This window comes from Falco peregrinus, chromosome 3 (assembly GCF_023634155.1).
Source record: "Falco peregrinus isolate bFalPer1 chromosome 3, bFalPer1.pri, whole genome shotgun sequence".
NCBI lineage: Eukaryota > Metazoa > Chordata > Aves > Falconiformes > Falconidae > Falco > Falco peregrinus.
In genome coordinates this window covers 13,349,236-13,364,087 of record NC_073723.1, presented here as the reverse complement: position 1 = coordinate 13,364,087, position 14,852 = coordinate 13,349,236, and the positions used below count along the sequence as shown (strand labels likewise).

Sequence of the window (14,852 nt, the reverse complement as noted above, 5' to 3'; positions counted from 1 at the left end):
AGAGGCCACAGCTCCAGACACTGCAGGTACCTTCTCTTCTTCTATTAAGAGAGCTGTTGCATACTTACTGGAGGGGAAAATCAAAACACCTTCCCACTACTCTGGAAGGGCTGATATATGGGCTGGGAGATTTTTATTGTTGAGTGTGAAGCTCCAAGAGGAGGAAAATTCAATCTGAAAGGCAGTGAACTCAGCCAAATCCCCGTGGATTTGCTGAGCTCTCCCTGACGGGATTTCCAGCGTGGTGGGCACCAGTGTTTTCTGTCTCAAGGGCTCCAGAAATCAACAAGGGATAAAAACCAAACCAAACCCCTCTTTGCATCCTCTTTCTGGTCATAAGATGCCCCTAAGATTTACATTAATTGGTACCAGCCCAGGATGCCCAGACAGAGGAGCATTGCACATGGCCTCAGCTCCCAAGCACCCCTGGAGCTCCTCTCTGCAGGGACAGAGGTTGAAGAAACCTCAAGTTTTGGTTACTGTAAAGCTGTTTTTGCAACGGTTCTTGTGCTTTCTACCCATGTTGCCCCCCACCCCGCCCGGATCCTACAGGACCCCTTCACCAGGTCCAGGATGGTCAAGATGGAGAAGACAAGCACTGAAAGATCTAGTTCCACAGTCTCTTGGCAAAGAGGGAGGGAGCAACAGGCTCTTGCTAATGGAACACGCATCTCATCTGAAAGCATGTCATCAGAGGGGGAGGCAATCTCGGCTGTGGAGTCATGAGTTTCCCACATCCACTGAATGTAGGTGGGAAAAGGATCTACTGCAGCAGAAGAACTTACTGTGGGTGGCTTGAAAAATCTTAGTAGTGTTTTGAGGTTGGTGCTGGGTACAGGAGCTCTGAGGAAAGGGGAAACACTTTAAATTACAAAATCTTGTCATAAAAAGATGCCGTTTTAACCCTGGCTTGGTAGGCAGGAGAAATACAGGCTCCCCACCACCCTTTTAATACACTAACCCAACGTTGAAAGCATTGGCCCTGGTTTATTCCCATCTAAGGGTGTTTAAACCCACCTGTGTGTCTCTGAAGATGAGCTACTCACTCCTTTCACCTCCTGTGGGGCGCACGTTCCCTGAGCGAGCAACTTGTCTGGCTGCCAGGACCTATAGTCCAGCCCCACAGCCATGGCCTTGGTCATCCTCCCAGGATGGCAGGGGGGTGGCATCCAGTGAAACACAGATCCCCAAGGGAAAGTAGAGGGAGTTGTCCCATGTCAAGTCTTTGCTGCTTACCACACCAATGAGCTCCTCCAGCACGAGTGATGCCTTCATTCCCATTGATGGGCTCTTCCAAAAACAAAGGGTTTGGAAACTCTTTTAGAAATCCAAAACCAGCAGATCAAAATATGCTGTCTGAAGCCAAGATGACTCTCTTGAATGATTTCCTTCTTTTTTCCCCACAGGATCCAGCCTGAGCCTTGCTCCTCACCTCCCACATTACTTCCGTGAAATAACTCCTGCAACAAAGCCACCAACTCCTGTTACACCACACTGGAGATGGGGACAATGGCTCACCAAGGGTTCAGTCTGGATGCTTAGGAGCTTGGTTTGCCTTGGGTCAGGCCGAACTAAAGCCAAATGATCTCCCCCAACCTCAACAGCTCCGGGTTTATGTAAAAATGACCCAAAACTGACCCATTCTGGAGCTCAACCAGGGCTTGTTTCCCACCACAGCTGGTGCACCCAGTCCATCTGTAATCTGAAACAGAGATGCTACGCTAGAGTGTTTTCACATCAGTGCTTTTTAATCCATAAAAGGTGAGTCCATGTACAAATTAAAAAAACAACAACAAAACAACAAACCAAACCACCGGTGTTAGGGAAATTATCCAACTCGCACAGAACACAACCCCTCCCTCCGCCAGTGCCAACAGAGGAGTTGGGTGACGCGGGTGGAAATGCGACACGCAGGCTCACCGCTTGTGCAGGCTTCTAAATAAATACATCTCCAGCTCGGAGACGTCCATGTTGGCAACACGTTTAGGACCGGGGGAAGATGCTGCTGGGATGCTTTAATGGCAAGGTGGCCTTTTCTGTGAACCTACCCCCTTTCCTTAGCACTCCCGCGCCAAGCAGCTGGCAAGATTACGTAGAAAATCTGACTGCACCAGATGGCCTCGGGGTGGCAGCCAGATCTGTAATCCGGTTTGGTGATGTCTCGGTCTATGGAGAGGCCTCTCAGTCAATACTGCAGAGCTAGAAGCTCTCCTTTAGCTCTCCTTAAATAAAACTAGGGCCAAAAGCTTGGCATGTGGGCATTGAACCACCTAGAAGTACTCACAGTACAACCCTGGGGGGATGCTTTCGTGATGATATCCCACTGCCAGTACATGTTTGCTTCTTTAAACTACTGCTACAAATTTGTCATGACTTAAAAAGTACAAAAATACAATTGCATCTCTGAAGGGTATTTTATACCTACCAAGATCATCCAAGCACTGAAGACCAGACAGCTCTTTAGCCTTCAGAAAAATAATGCACAAGGAAGAAATGGGATTGAGAAAATTTTGCCAATATATCTAAGTGTGTATTTGGAGTCTCCCAGCATTTCCAGTACAATTACCAAGATGCATGTATCCATCAGCCCAGCTCGGGTATGAATGCTGACAGCATAGTGTTAGGGTATTAGCAACGTGTGCAAGATCCAATACCAGCACAAATTTAGTAGTTTAATAATCTGGAGGAGCTATCTTCCTGGAATTTTAATCTCATACCAAGAAAGAAACAAGGCTCTTAGCTATTAATCTACTCACATATTTAGGGCAATCCACCTCTACTGATTAAAAACAGCGAGACAACAAATGCACATTAGAGTCTTTCCCTTTTCTTCCAAAGAAGCAGGCTGTGCAGCTGGGCTGTATTTGCTGGGACAACCTGGGCGTTCATTAAAAAAAAAGAAAAAGCACTAAAAAATGGTCAAACCCATTCTAACTTCAACCCCTTTCACTGGGACACCCCTAATTGGTACCACGGCAGAGATGCACAGCCCGGTGCTGTCTGGGCTGGGCTGTGCTAGACCCCATGATGGGATCACCATAGGTCGATGCCGATGCTATCCTCTCTCCCAAAAAAAAGGGGCATTGAAGGTAGAGCTGCTGAATGATTTGGCTCTGCCAGCAGCTCTTGGTGAGCAGTAGCAGTGGTGCCGCCTTCTACCTTGCAGAGAAAGCCTAGGAGATGCTAAAGAGGGTTACAGCTTTTGCTTTAATGGCTGGGGTTTGGTTTGGCTGCTCCTCGACCTGAGCAGAAGACACAAACCAGTCCCTGCTTTACATCGAAGCACAGCTCCCTCCAAACCCCTTAAGAGCAGAAAGACAAACAACAAACCCTTAAGAATAAATCAGTGTTTCCCCATATTGTTTAGCTGAGGATCGTTTAACACAGGAGTTGGGAGATGGAGGAGTCCGGTGCTGTGCATCACTTGCCTCTTCGGAGAGGATCCGACCAGCGGCGTGTCCCCGGGGCAGGGGGGTCCCTGCAGCACTGACACCAGTGCAGCCTGGACAGGCCACTGGTGCTTGTGAAGGTTCACGGGCAGCGAGCCCCAGAGCTCGCGGGACACAACCTAGCCCAGAGGCCAATTCAGTACATGGCTTCATTGTCTCCCACTGCAGTGAAGGGGACACCATAGGTGCTCTTCTTGCTCCGCTTGCTCTTCTTGCTCCAGACCAGCAGTGTGCTAGCACTCTTGCTGTTCATCAGGCTCTTTCGGCTGTTCTCCTTGTTGCTCTTCAACATCCCGCTGCCCGAGGACATTGCTGCTGCCTTCTTGTCTGCCTGTATGGGAAGGGGAGCGGAGAGGGGTGTGAAGCCAGGGCAGCACCTGGGCTGCAAGTGTGATGCCCGGCTTCAGCCCTGCACCTCCAGCCTGGGAGCAAGACACTTGGGAACCTCTTCTGCAGTTTCCCACCTAAGGCTTGGGATGTGACTTACGGCTTTTGATCCCTCCGAACCCTGCAGGGTTATCACACCAATCTCCACTCCCTCCTCCCCGGTGCTCTTCAGCAACTGCACCACCTCAGCGTGCTTGGACCACCTGCAGTCCTTGCCATTCACCAAGATGATGTAGTCTCCCTCCTTCAGCCCCGCTTCCTGCAGGGGAAGAGATAAGATGCACATGTGTGAGCTCATGGATACCACTGCACAGGGTCTGCTCAGTGTCCCCCCCACTCCTTAGGTACCATTCCTTCAGAGATACGGGCCACAGGGAGGGGTGGGGTTCACCCTCCACCTACAGCACAAGACAGTTGATGCCTTCATCATCCTAAAGATTTTACATCTGCTTTGCAGTGTGCACACAAAAGTAGGATGCTTTAAAGACTAAGCATCTCTTCTGCAGCTGCTGGAGATGGCCATGCTGGACATCCAGCATGTTATGAAATCCCAGCCCCATGACTTGTTGCAGCCTTGCAAGAAGTGCATCTAGCTCTGACTCTTTAATAAAGGTTAAATGCTACAGGTCTCCAGAAAAAAAAAATAAATTAAAATATTGCCTGCTAGCCTTGATCCTAGAGAAAACAGAGCAAGATCAGCAAGGTTCTTTGTATATCCTTCGCCCATATCAATGCATCAACAAGACTCTTGACATGCTTAAAGGAAAGCACGTGCCAGCTCAGGGCTGTGGGCACAGCATCAGAGATAGGAGAAACTCAGCCAGCACACGCAGGTTTAAAACCTTGTCCACACAGGGACACCTGCATTTCTGTGGCTGTCTGGAGTCCAATCCCACCCCAGCTGAGTGCAGTGAAGCCCAGGGGACACAACTGGTCTAGATATGAACCATAAACAGTCTTGGAGAAGATTTTAGTCTCCCAAAAAGGGATTTGATTCTGCTGCTAAGGAGCATGTTGTTACAGAGATGCTGGGCTCTGGATGGTAGGGTTGATGCTGAATAGTGCTGAAGGAGAGGGATCGCTTGCAGGCATCCCACCAGGATGCTCCAGCAAGCTTCTGCTGGAAAAGAGTTGCCTCTGATACATCAGAAAGCTCACACAGTGAGTTTTCACTGAGATAACTTGTGTTTCAGACTTTCCATCTTGTTCCATCCACTCACGCCCCAAAAATGGGGGAGAAGGGAGCTGGGTGCTTGCCAAAAAGAGGCTGCTAGCGTTTAGAAACTAAGTTAACCTCCATTTTTTTTTCTTAGCCATCTCCTAAAACAAACAAACAAAAAAAAAAGCACCTCAATTCTTTTGTGACACCCATCTGCAAAGCCCTGGGCTGAGGTCTGGCAGGGATAAGTCTCCACCTGAGGATACCAATGCAATTACCAACTGAGCATTAAGACCTAAAACCACCTGGGTACCCCTCTCAAGGCAACCCCTGACACCTCACTTCCAGCATCCCCATGGGGACAGCAAGAGCCTGGGGTACTCACGGCTGCGCAGCCCCCCGGGATGACACCAGCAATGAGGACGGGGGAGTCTCCTCGCAGTGTGAACCCAAAACCATTCTCTCCTCTCATCAGGTGGACTCGCCGCACTGGGTACCACTTGTTTTTGGCCGAGAAGACCGAAAGGGGCCCCTGGGGTAAGGCAGAAACACAGAAAGCACCTTTCTGTGCAAGAACAACTCCCTGGGGATGTGCAACCTTGCAAAACGCCTGCTGATAGGGAGGAGGCACAGCAAGAAAGCCCGTCTCGCATTTCTTTAGGGATGTGATTTTGAGCCTGCTCTGTGATTTACCCTGCCTGCATACCCAAAAATGCAATTTATGCACCATAAAGCTAGCAGTACTTAAAAGCCCATGTCAGATGTTGACTTTTATGAGATGCAGCAGCAGTCTTGTGCAGGTTGGGAAGGACCTCAGGAGGTCTCTGGTCCAACTCTCTGCCCAGAGCTTAGGTCTGGACATCCTGCCGGCACTGCCCCACTCCTATAATGCAGGAGGAGGTGGTCTCAGCACAGTCAGTGAGCCGGCATCAGTTTAGACACTATAATCCTGGAGCAAACAAAACAGAAAGCTCTGGTGGGCAAGAGCTGGCTCCTTAATTCCCCACTTCAGGGGGAAAAACCCCATCACCCAAGGAGGGGCGATGGGGGTTCAGGTTTTTCCCTGCTGCCGCAGAGATACCCTATTTCTCCCTGGAGTGCTATGCAGCCCTTGGGGTGCCTGGGGGACAGGGACAGCACAGCCAGGTCTCACAGCAGCCCCAAAGCTCAGCCCTTCTCCCTGGGACCCTGTCAGCCTAAAGACGGTAGGGATAAAGATTCTTTGGGATTTTCCTGGTGCCTCCCAGCTGGCATCACCCTGCCCCCAAAAAGCTTCCTCTAAAAGGTCCCTTCGGTCCTTGCCCACCCAAAACACCTGTGCCCACTCCCTCATGCACTGGAGGAGATTTGCAACCCATTTAGGTCTTGCACTGACAGATCTGCACCCTCCCAGCCCCCCTCCTGCACAGGTCACTGCCTGCAAGGAGACAACTCATCCTCCTTGGAAAGCCGCCTGCAAGTGCAGCGGCTGCACCAGGAGAGGGAGAGGAGGCTGTGGGGAGGAAGGAAATCAGGCAAGCAGAGCATGCAGGGGAGGAGGAGATGTCTGCTCCCTTGGGGCAACCTCCATCCCGTAGCTGTACGTACCAGCCTGTGGAAGATGTCAGTCACCTTCACCTGGGAGAAGTTGGGGGATTTTATCTCTGGTTTCTGGTGCGTTTTGGCTAGTGGTAGGGAGACAAAAGCACATGCACAGGGGTCAGGTAGTTGCAGCAGCTGCTGCATCTATATCGTGCTCCCTGATGAGGGGTGGTATGACCCACAAGAGCCAGGACCTGCTCAGGTAGCTGCCAGACATGCAAACCAGAGCCCTTACTCCCACCTGTGACACTCCACTACTCTGTGCAGGTAGCTCTGGTCCACAGCGACATGCCATGAACTCCCCGTGGAGTCTGCCTACCCCATGCAACCTGCCACAAATCCCCTTCCCAGCTGCACCCCCAAAAAACCACTTACGGTGAACGTCCGGAGCATCTCCAGTTTCAAAGAAGTCCTCTTCGTGGTCAATTTCTGAGTATTTGCTCAGTGAGCGTTTGTGGGCAAAGGAGAGGACCTCCTGGAGAATATCCATCTTCCGCAGGATCTTGCACAAGCCGTGAATCCTCATGGCTTCCTCGTGCTTCATGATGGCTTTCTTCAGATGAGCCTTGCCTGCAAGGGAGCAGAAAGATCGCAGCCCAAGTGGAGCGGAGCAGCCCTGCCGCCGTTCCCTCTCCTCTCGCTCGGCTGCCCACGGATGACAGCAGCCCCTGCGGCTGTATCACCCGATGTGACTCAGGGACAGCCCAGTCACATTTGCAGCCTGCCAGGCGTTCAACACTCGCTAAATGGAGTAGGTCCCAGTTGTCAGCTCGAGCCCTCGAAGTAGGGCTGGGAAGGGACCTTGAAGGGTGACCTACTTCACTCCCCCGGCGCCAGTGGCAGAGCTGGCAGATGTTCCCAAAAAGCGCCAGCGAGGGAGCTGCCACCATGTTGCGCTGCCCCCGAAGTCCCTCCTAATGCTTAACCTCAATCTCCTCCACAAATTAACTTCTCTCCATTGCTTTGCACCCCCCGGGGGGACGCACAGAGAGGACAATTGAGCCCTGTCCTCCTAGTGACAGCCTTTTAGCTTCAGAAAGATGCAACACGTCTCCCTCTTTTCTGGGCTACGCAAAGCCTTCTCCTTGCCCCGCAGGTCCTGCTTTCCATCTTCAGCATCCTTTCTTGCTTTGCTCCTCTCAACTTGCCTTCAACGTGTTTCCACCCTCGTGAAAACGGAGCAGATGAAAAATGGCCAGAAGAGACGAAATCACGATGACCCACGGATATCAATGCGAACATCTCCTTTGCGAGAGACTGCAACCAAGATACCCGTATCCAATGCTAAACTACCGAAAAAGCTCGCTCTATATATGTACACGTCTCATAGAAACACGTGTGCCTGTAGCATTTCCAATTTTAGGACACACGGTGGCAACCTAACCCAGGGAGATGATCGGGATTCGCTCCAGACTTGGGAGGACCACAGCCAGCGGCCTGAAGGCCCTCCACTTTCCCCTGTGAGAAGTTGCAATCCAGGAAAGATTTTGAGGCTGGATGGAAAACAGAGAGGAAGAGACTCCTCCACAAAAACCGTATCAAATGCATCAACTATATTTTATCAAAGCACCCACTGTCAGCAGGAAAAAAAAAAAACAACTAGATTTTAACAACTGTCAACGACTCCTGCTATTTCCAAGAGATTACGGGGAACACAGATTGGGCATGGAAATTGTGCAAGCTTATGTCTCCTCTGTTGAAGGTGGTGGAATATATTATGTCTGATAAAAAGATGTTGTAAGACAAATAAGGAGACAAGGGAAGGGGGAAAAAACACCCTTCCAGGGGGATAATTTTATTGCTGCAAGCTTCTTCCCTTCCTGTAAGCCAAAACCACAGCTTCAGCTGGCATTTGCATGTTCATTTATCACCAGCAGACGCTGAATGGATCCCACTCCCCGAGAAGAGCAGGCAGAGCTCTGGGCTGATGCAAATTGTGAAACCAGATGACTGCAGCTGAGTGTGTCAGGGTGGCGTTACTGGTTCCGGGGCTTATTTAAGGAGTCTCCTCATGCACATCCTCCACCTCCTGTCACCAGCAGTGAAACCTGACCGAGCAGCCAGGACTTTGCTGGGGCCAGTGATACTACAAACTCATTCCTGGTGGGACCTGTCTCCTTTCACATGTGTGCAATGAGGGGAAAGAGCACCAGGAGGCAGCTCGTGGGGGAGGCAAATGGGAGACAACACCCCAAAATCAGGGCGCTGAGTCTGCTCTCACTTGGGGAGAGGCTGCCAAAACATGATTTCAGCTGAATAAGCAACGCTTTGTTTTTCCCCTGAAGCTGAAAATCCACATGGGAGGAAGTTCTCATTTCCCAAGCATTTTGATACAGCTAAAAATGCCACCCCCTGGCATCTGCTGTGTCTTCTTGTTATCAAGCCAAGTCAGGGACAAGCCCAAGCCAAAGAGCTTTCAGGATCTCTGTGTCCCTACGGATTTCTCCATGCTGCATTGGGTGATGCTACCTGGCTCAGGAAGCCTCATCACCTGAGGTTTTACTGTCAAACTTGGCTGGACAGGTTGGTGCAAGCTGTGAGTTGGTCCTCAACACGCTAATAGGGAACTGTGATGTTTTCCTGCCTTCCTAAGAGAGGCTCTTTTCAAAGAAAGCCCCCCAAAAAGGTGTCTTTGCATGGTGGAGAACCTCCCCCAGCAGCTCATCGTACATCTTCATGGAGACCATGCCTACAAGGCTAGGGTTACAATGGGGCGCTCTGCCTGCGCATTGAGGTTTCATTCCAAGAACTGGGGGCTTTGCCCCCACTGATGTGCTTACCCAGCTTCCTCCTCTCCTCGGGGTCCTGCAGCAGGACACGGAGTGATGGCCCCTCTGGCATGGTGACATGGAACTGGATAAAAGCCTTCTCCTGCTCTGGCAGTTCAGCATCAGATGCCACTGTGTAAAACAAACGGGTGGGGATGGGCTTTGAGAGACATCAGGGTGCTGCTTGGCCACCCAGACCCCCACGGCAGTGGGGACAAGGGGACCAGGAAGCCACATCCACATTCCCATGGCCCCAGTAACTTTAGCAGCAGCTTCCTCTCACCCAACCACACCCTGCAACAACCAAGACCTCACTGACGGGGAAAGGGATGAGTGATCAACATTCAAGGCTGCACCAGGCTTTGAAACTAAGTGCAGGATTTGTTCTGTGCACAAGCAGAGGTATCCGGTTCTTGCTTCCTTCCCTCTGTTGCTCCGGTCTGGAAGCAGCATTGGAAATAAAGAGCTCTGGGGTTTCCCCACCTGGAGGGTAGTGACACAGAGCCAAGTCAGACAACTAAAGCACAAGAGCAGAGCAGATTAAAGCATAATTTGGGAGATGAGCCCTCCTTGCTTGCCTGGGACCCCCGCGTGGGCAGGGAGCTTGCAGTACAATCAAGTGGGTCCTTCAACGGAGAAACCAAGATGGATACAGCTTGCACAGGTGCTCCAAGCACCATGCTGGGCTCTGTACGTGTGCTTTTTACACCTTTATTTCCAGCCAAAGTTGTTCCTAATCCCCTTTTGCTCACAGGGAGCTCAGGGTTGCTTGGTAGCCTCCTTCTCTGGGTGCAGAGTGCAGTAAGAAGCAACCCAGAGGGTTCCAGGGAGCTCTGTGGACTTGCTGGTCCAAATGGAAGATCCCAAAGCCTGGTAAGCACCCTGGCATCAGCATCCAGTGGACTGGGAACCTGGCAGCTCCAGGGCTGGCTCTCCCCATGCCAGCCCTGTCTGTGCCAGCATCCCTAAGGGATTAAACTGCAGCATAAGGAATTTATTGCCCGCTGGTTACAAGAGCAAAAGATTTGTTATTCTGAACAAGGTGGTCAGGGAGAGGCAGCGAGCAGGCATGTGGGTTCTCAACAGCATGCTCTGGACGGAGAAAAAAAAAATACCTGAACACCTAAATCAGGCATCTCTTGAAGATTTGTTTCCTTCAGCACCTAAGGTTACCAGGACAAACAGCCTCAAAACATTAGGGGAAAAGTTTGTCCTGTCCCCTGTAACCGCATTCAAACACAGCTGCATCCCCATCCTCTGCTGTTTTCTGTCTTTAAGCTGCTCCAGCCCCATGACACCCTACTCTCTCCTGTCACAGCCCCAGCAGCTCTCCTTGCTCAATCCTGCTTCTGCAACGCCCACACAGCACAAGCCTGGCAGCAAGATTTAGGGCAGGCTCCGGAGTCGGGGGAGGATGCTGGGACAGTCTGGCAGCCATCACTGTCGGTGGCACAGCACTGCTTTCAGCAGCCATCCCCCAGAAAGGCTCCCAGCCTGTCCTCAGCCACCCCACCAAGCGACGGGTCAGCACCGCAGGACACAGCACGCATTAGCTGCCTGCCCCCAGATCCTCTGCCCGACCCGAAATTGCTTGCATGGGTGCCAGTGATGGCACAGATCGAGATCACAGGTCACATCCCACATTCACACTCCAGCTGGCTCCACAGATCCACGTCAGCCAGGCTCTGGCACAGCCACGTGTACCCTGCTGCAAGCACCCCACCACCGTGGGATTCCCAGAGCAGCCAGCCACAAGGCTGGCAATTAAGTTTGAGGGGGTTTGGGGTTTGGTTTTTTTGGGGTTTTTTTTTTTTTTTTTAAGCCCCCAGCTGGCCTGCCTGCATTGGAGGATGCCTGGCTGAGGACATCAGCGCATGCATGGCCAGCAGGTAGCTGACCTTCTGTTTACCCTCCCAGTCTCAAAGGGGACAGCAGATGACATCCCTACAGCACCTTTTTGCTAACCTTCTTAGAAGGACTTTGCTACCACTGCGCAAACCAGAAATATGGGGGAAATATGCCCTGTGCATGAATCACTGAGTCAATAAGCAAGATCAATAGCTCAGAGTCCCCAGAACTTTAGGGTTTATATCCATCTACCCTATGGAAGCCTCCCTTCTCTTTTTTTGCAATCCCTCCCAAACACCAGCCTACCATGTGCAGCCAGCACTTATCTGAGCAAGCAGCTGCCTCTGAGGCACTACACTCACCAGGACAGTCACAAAGAGCAATGGCAGCGAAGTAGTGAGAGAGGGCTTTGAAATGCTCTGACTTGACGTGGACCATGGTGGTCCAAGAGAAAGGAACGTAATCCTTCACATGGGCTTGGGTCATCGTCTGGTGCACCAGCGAGTAGACATCTTCCACCTGTGTGGCATCAAGAGACAAACTTCTAAGCCATGGGTTGAGATGTAGGACACCCATCAGGAGACAGTGATGGCAGGCTGTCCTTTCCTGGGCAGTATGGCTGACCACAGAAGGAGCCTCTCCAGTGGTAACAGCCCCACAAAGTCTTCTCCTCCCCAAGGTACTCACCCTTGCTGCCTCCTGGGCGAGCTGCAGCCGGGCAAGGAAGTCATGTTGGGCACGCAGCAAGGTCATCTTCTCAAAGACACACTCCTGGACCTGAGCGACCATCAGTCGCACCAGCATGTTCAAGGAGGCGGCACTCATATCCAGGCTGGGAGCGTTGGAGAAGTTTTCCTTCAAGTAGTTAAAGGCACCTGCACATGGGAGAAGCTCCTGGTAGCCACTGGGCTTGTAAGCACGAGGGTCAGACTTTTGGACCACCAGTGGTGCAAGAGGAAAAGAGCTGGCAACACAGCTTGCACATCAAACATCTCACCATACCTGGTGGGTACACAGGTCAGGGGTCCCTCCCTCGCTATCTGAACCATCCTTGTGCCCACAGCTTTCTTCTCCAAAGCCCTGGATGACTGCAGTGCCAGGGTCCCTTTTTTCCTCAGCTGCTCACAGGGTCTCTCCTCAGATGAGATGCTCACAGCATCTCTCCTCTCCCCAGCTAGGACACCCCTACTGCTGTGTACCAACAGAGAGCCCTCTGGGTGTCTGTTGGGTCGTCCCAGCTCCTCTTCATAACCTATAGGAGCAGCACAGTGCCAACTTGCACTTTGGGGGCCCCTTGGATATGACCTGTATTCATCCCTCTTTGCACAACTGCTCCCTCGCCTTCTTGCACTGGTATGGACTATTCCCACCCCAGGGAAATGCTGCCTGCATGCCCCCGGGAAGCTGGAGAAGGGGGGAACCCACGTACCGGCCGCCTTCTGAAAGGCATCGATGGCCTGGTTGAGCCCCGGCAGGGATGCACGGTCCTGCCGCGCTCCGATCTGGGTGTGCAAGGCTCCGATGTTGAAGAGCACGCTGCCCTTCTCAAAGGCCAGTGCCCGCTGGTGGGATGGGACCCCCGTCAGGGAGTCATACCTGGGGAAGGGAAGAGTCAAGAGCTGCCCATGCCCGGTCCTCACCCACAGATGCAGGAGGATCCTGAAGGGTTTTCAGCGCTCCGCATGGGCTTGCGGCTACTGTCTCCGTCATGACTCAACCCCATGGGCTAAGTGCTTTCCCCTGACTCCCTTAATTAACCCACCCAGGGCAACAGCAAACCCAACTCCTCTTGTCTACCAGCCCCAACTTCGCTGCAGAGGGAGTGAACCCACTCGTGGAGGCTTGGTCCCAACTCCCTCCCAACTCATGATGCCCCAGGTGGGACAGGGAAAGCTGCACCAACCAGTGGAAGAAGACACCCAGGCTTTTGGTGGGAGGGAAGAAACGGCTATCAAGGAAGTACAGCTGGTTGTAATACTCCATCAAGAGCTCGAGCCCAGCTTCATTGCGGCTCGGGGTGCGCATCGCCTGCAGGGATGGGAGAGGAGACACGTGGGTAGGAAGAGGGGGAAAACAGAAGGGGAAATGACAGATTTATGGAGCTGCACATGCTGGGCAACCCAGGGGAGAGAAATCCACCTGAGTTATTAGATCAATAGGATCGGATCAGTAGTAGATGAGATGCTGTGCAGCAGTGGGAGGCAGCCCCCTGGCACCAGTTCAGCCACAGAAAAGGTTGGGGAGGCACCAATTTGGTGCTGGGGCACCCAAATCCAGAGCCAGCAGCTTGGTAACCATGCTGGAGGCAATGCTCATGTAAACCAAGCTGGAATATTTATTTTATTTTATGGGTTTTTTTAAGAAAAACTCATGCAAAGTCTGATGAAAGAAATGCTAGGGAAGAAATAAGATTTTTTGCTCTTAATAAAAAAGTTCTTGAGCTTCTGACCTGGCACAGTGAGGAGGGTCAGAGCTCTCCTAATGCCTAATTTTAACCACGAGCCTTTTCCCATCTTCTGGCTTTGCAGGGCTCCTTTCCCACAGCCTGAAGAGCAGGATCAGGCCCTTCACAAGGGCTTGAGGAAGCTTCTTTCTTTCCGCTCTCCTGGATCAAAGCTTCGCAGCAAGGCAAAACATGAAGTTACTTATGAGAGCTGTTTTGTAGGAGAGGAGAAAATTCACCTTTACTGGATTGCTTTATATTTCCTCTTCTCCAAGCGCTAGCTGGAGCGAGAGCAGTTATTTAGCTTTGCTGGGGGTGAACTAATATTCATAAACCGGCAATAGATAACAACTTTTATTGCTGTTATTGTTCAGTTCTAGGTCAGCAGGGACAAGCACAGGGAAAGAGAACAATTACTGAATTGTCTGTAATATTTTGCAACCTATGAACCAAATTCCTAGTGTGGGAATCCCGCATCCTGAGACACAAGCATAAGGGTGCAGTTTGGAGACAGGATGAGGGAACCCCCAAAGCAAGACACGGCACCTCCAATGAGTGTTTCTGGACAAGCCAAAGCCAGACTTTGCAATCAAGAGACACATACCTGCCGCAGCTCCATGAACTCTTTGATTTCTTTTTCAAACAAGATGCCCTCCTCTCCATAGTGTTCGCTGATGAAATCCTGGATGCAGAAACAAGAAAAGAAAAACCTGAGCAACGCTTCAAGGCAGATTTTCACGATTCAAAGGGTGATTTTAAGTGACTCTGTTCAAGCAACTTGCCAGCTCTCACCACAAGGAAAGCTGCACCAGGGAAAACCATCTCCCCGTTGCCCAGCTCTTGCTCTCCAGCATCTCCAGACCCTCATCTCTTGCTTTCCCCATGTTTTAAGTCCTGCTCCTCCCCATAAATTTATTTTTTGCAGTTCTTCCAAAACAGAAGGTGTTTCACAGTTGCTGCGGCACCCAACCATACCCACCGGCTGAAAATCTCCCACAGTGCCTGGTCCCTTCCCTCCATCAATCACACCAAGTGTGCAAATCCCCAATGCTCACCTTCAGTGGTGCCAGCAAATCCAGCTCCTTTGTCTCCTTCAGGCCCAAAGGGATCATGGGGACGCTGATGGACTCACTGGAAGAAGACAGCAACCTACTTGGTGGTTGGTTTAAAAGCCTTGGAAAGACCCTGTGTGTCAGGGACTAAAATGAAGCAGCGTT

General features: G+C 51.5%; 1 protein-coding gene across 5 annotated transcripts in view; it reads right to left on the bottom strand.

The window, feature by feature from the left end:
• Nucleotides 1-1,727: 1,727 nt before the first annotated feature.
• Nucleotides 1,728-14,852, bottom strand: part of RHPN1 (rhophilin Rho GTPase binding protein 1) — a 30,987-nt gene continuing 17,862 nt past the window's right edge. For 2 of the 5 annotated variants that reach the window (XM_027784326.2, XM_027784327.2), the window contains exons 4-15: nt 14,691-14,784; nt 14,240-14,317; nt 13,096-13,220; nt 12,622-12,788; nt 11,880-12,067; nt 11,555-11,711; nt 9,357-9,476; nt 6,952-7,146; nt 6,583-6,659; nt 5,381-5,527; nt 3,937-4,095; nt 1,728-3,780 (exon numbers count right to left, since the gene is read on the bottom strand). In XM_027784326.2, coding sequence (XP_027640127.1) covers nt 3,586-3,780; nt 3,937-4,095; nt 5,381-5,527; nt 6,583-6,659; nt 6,952-7,146; nt 9,357-9,476; nt 11,555-11,711; nt 11,880-12,067; nt 12,622-12,788; nt 13,096-13,220; nt 14,240-14,317; nt 14,691-14,784 — 1,702 coding nt within the window. In that variant the 3' untranslated portion in view covers nt 1,728-3,585. The remainder of the gene's footprint in view (nt 3,781-3,936; nt 4,096-5,380; nt 5,528-6,582; nt 6,660-6,951; nt 7,147-9,356; nt 9,477-11,554; nt 11,712-11,879; nt 12,068-12,621; nt 12,789-13,095; nt 13,221-14,239; nt 14,318-14,690; nt 14,785-14,852) is intronic. The other 3 variants (XM_005235804.3, XM_055800374.1, XM_027784329.2) reach the window with 2 other exon arrangements.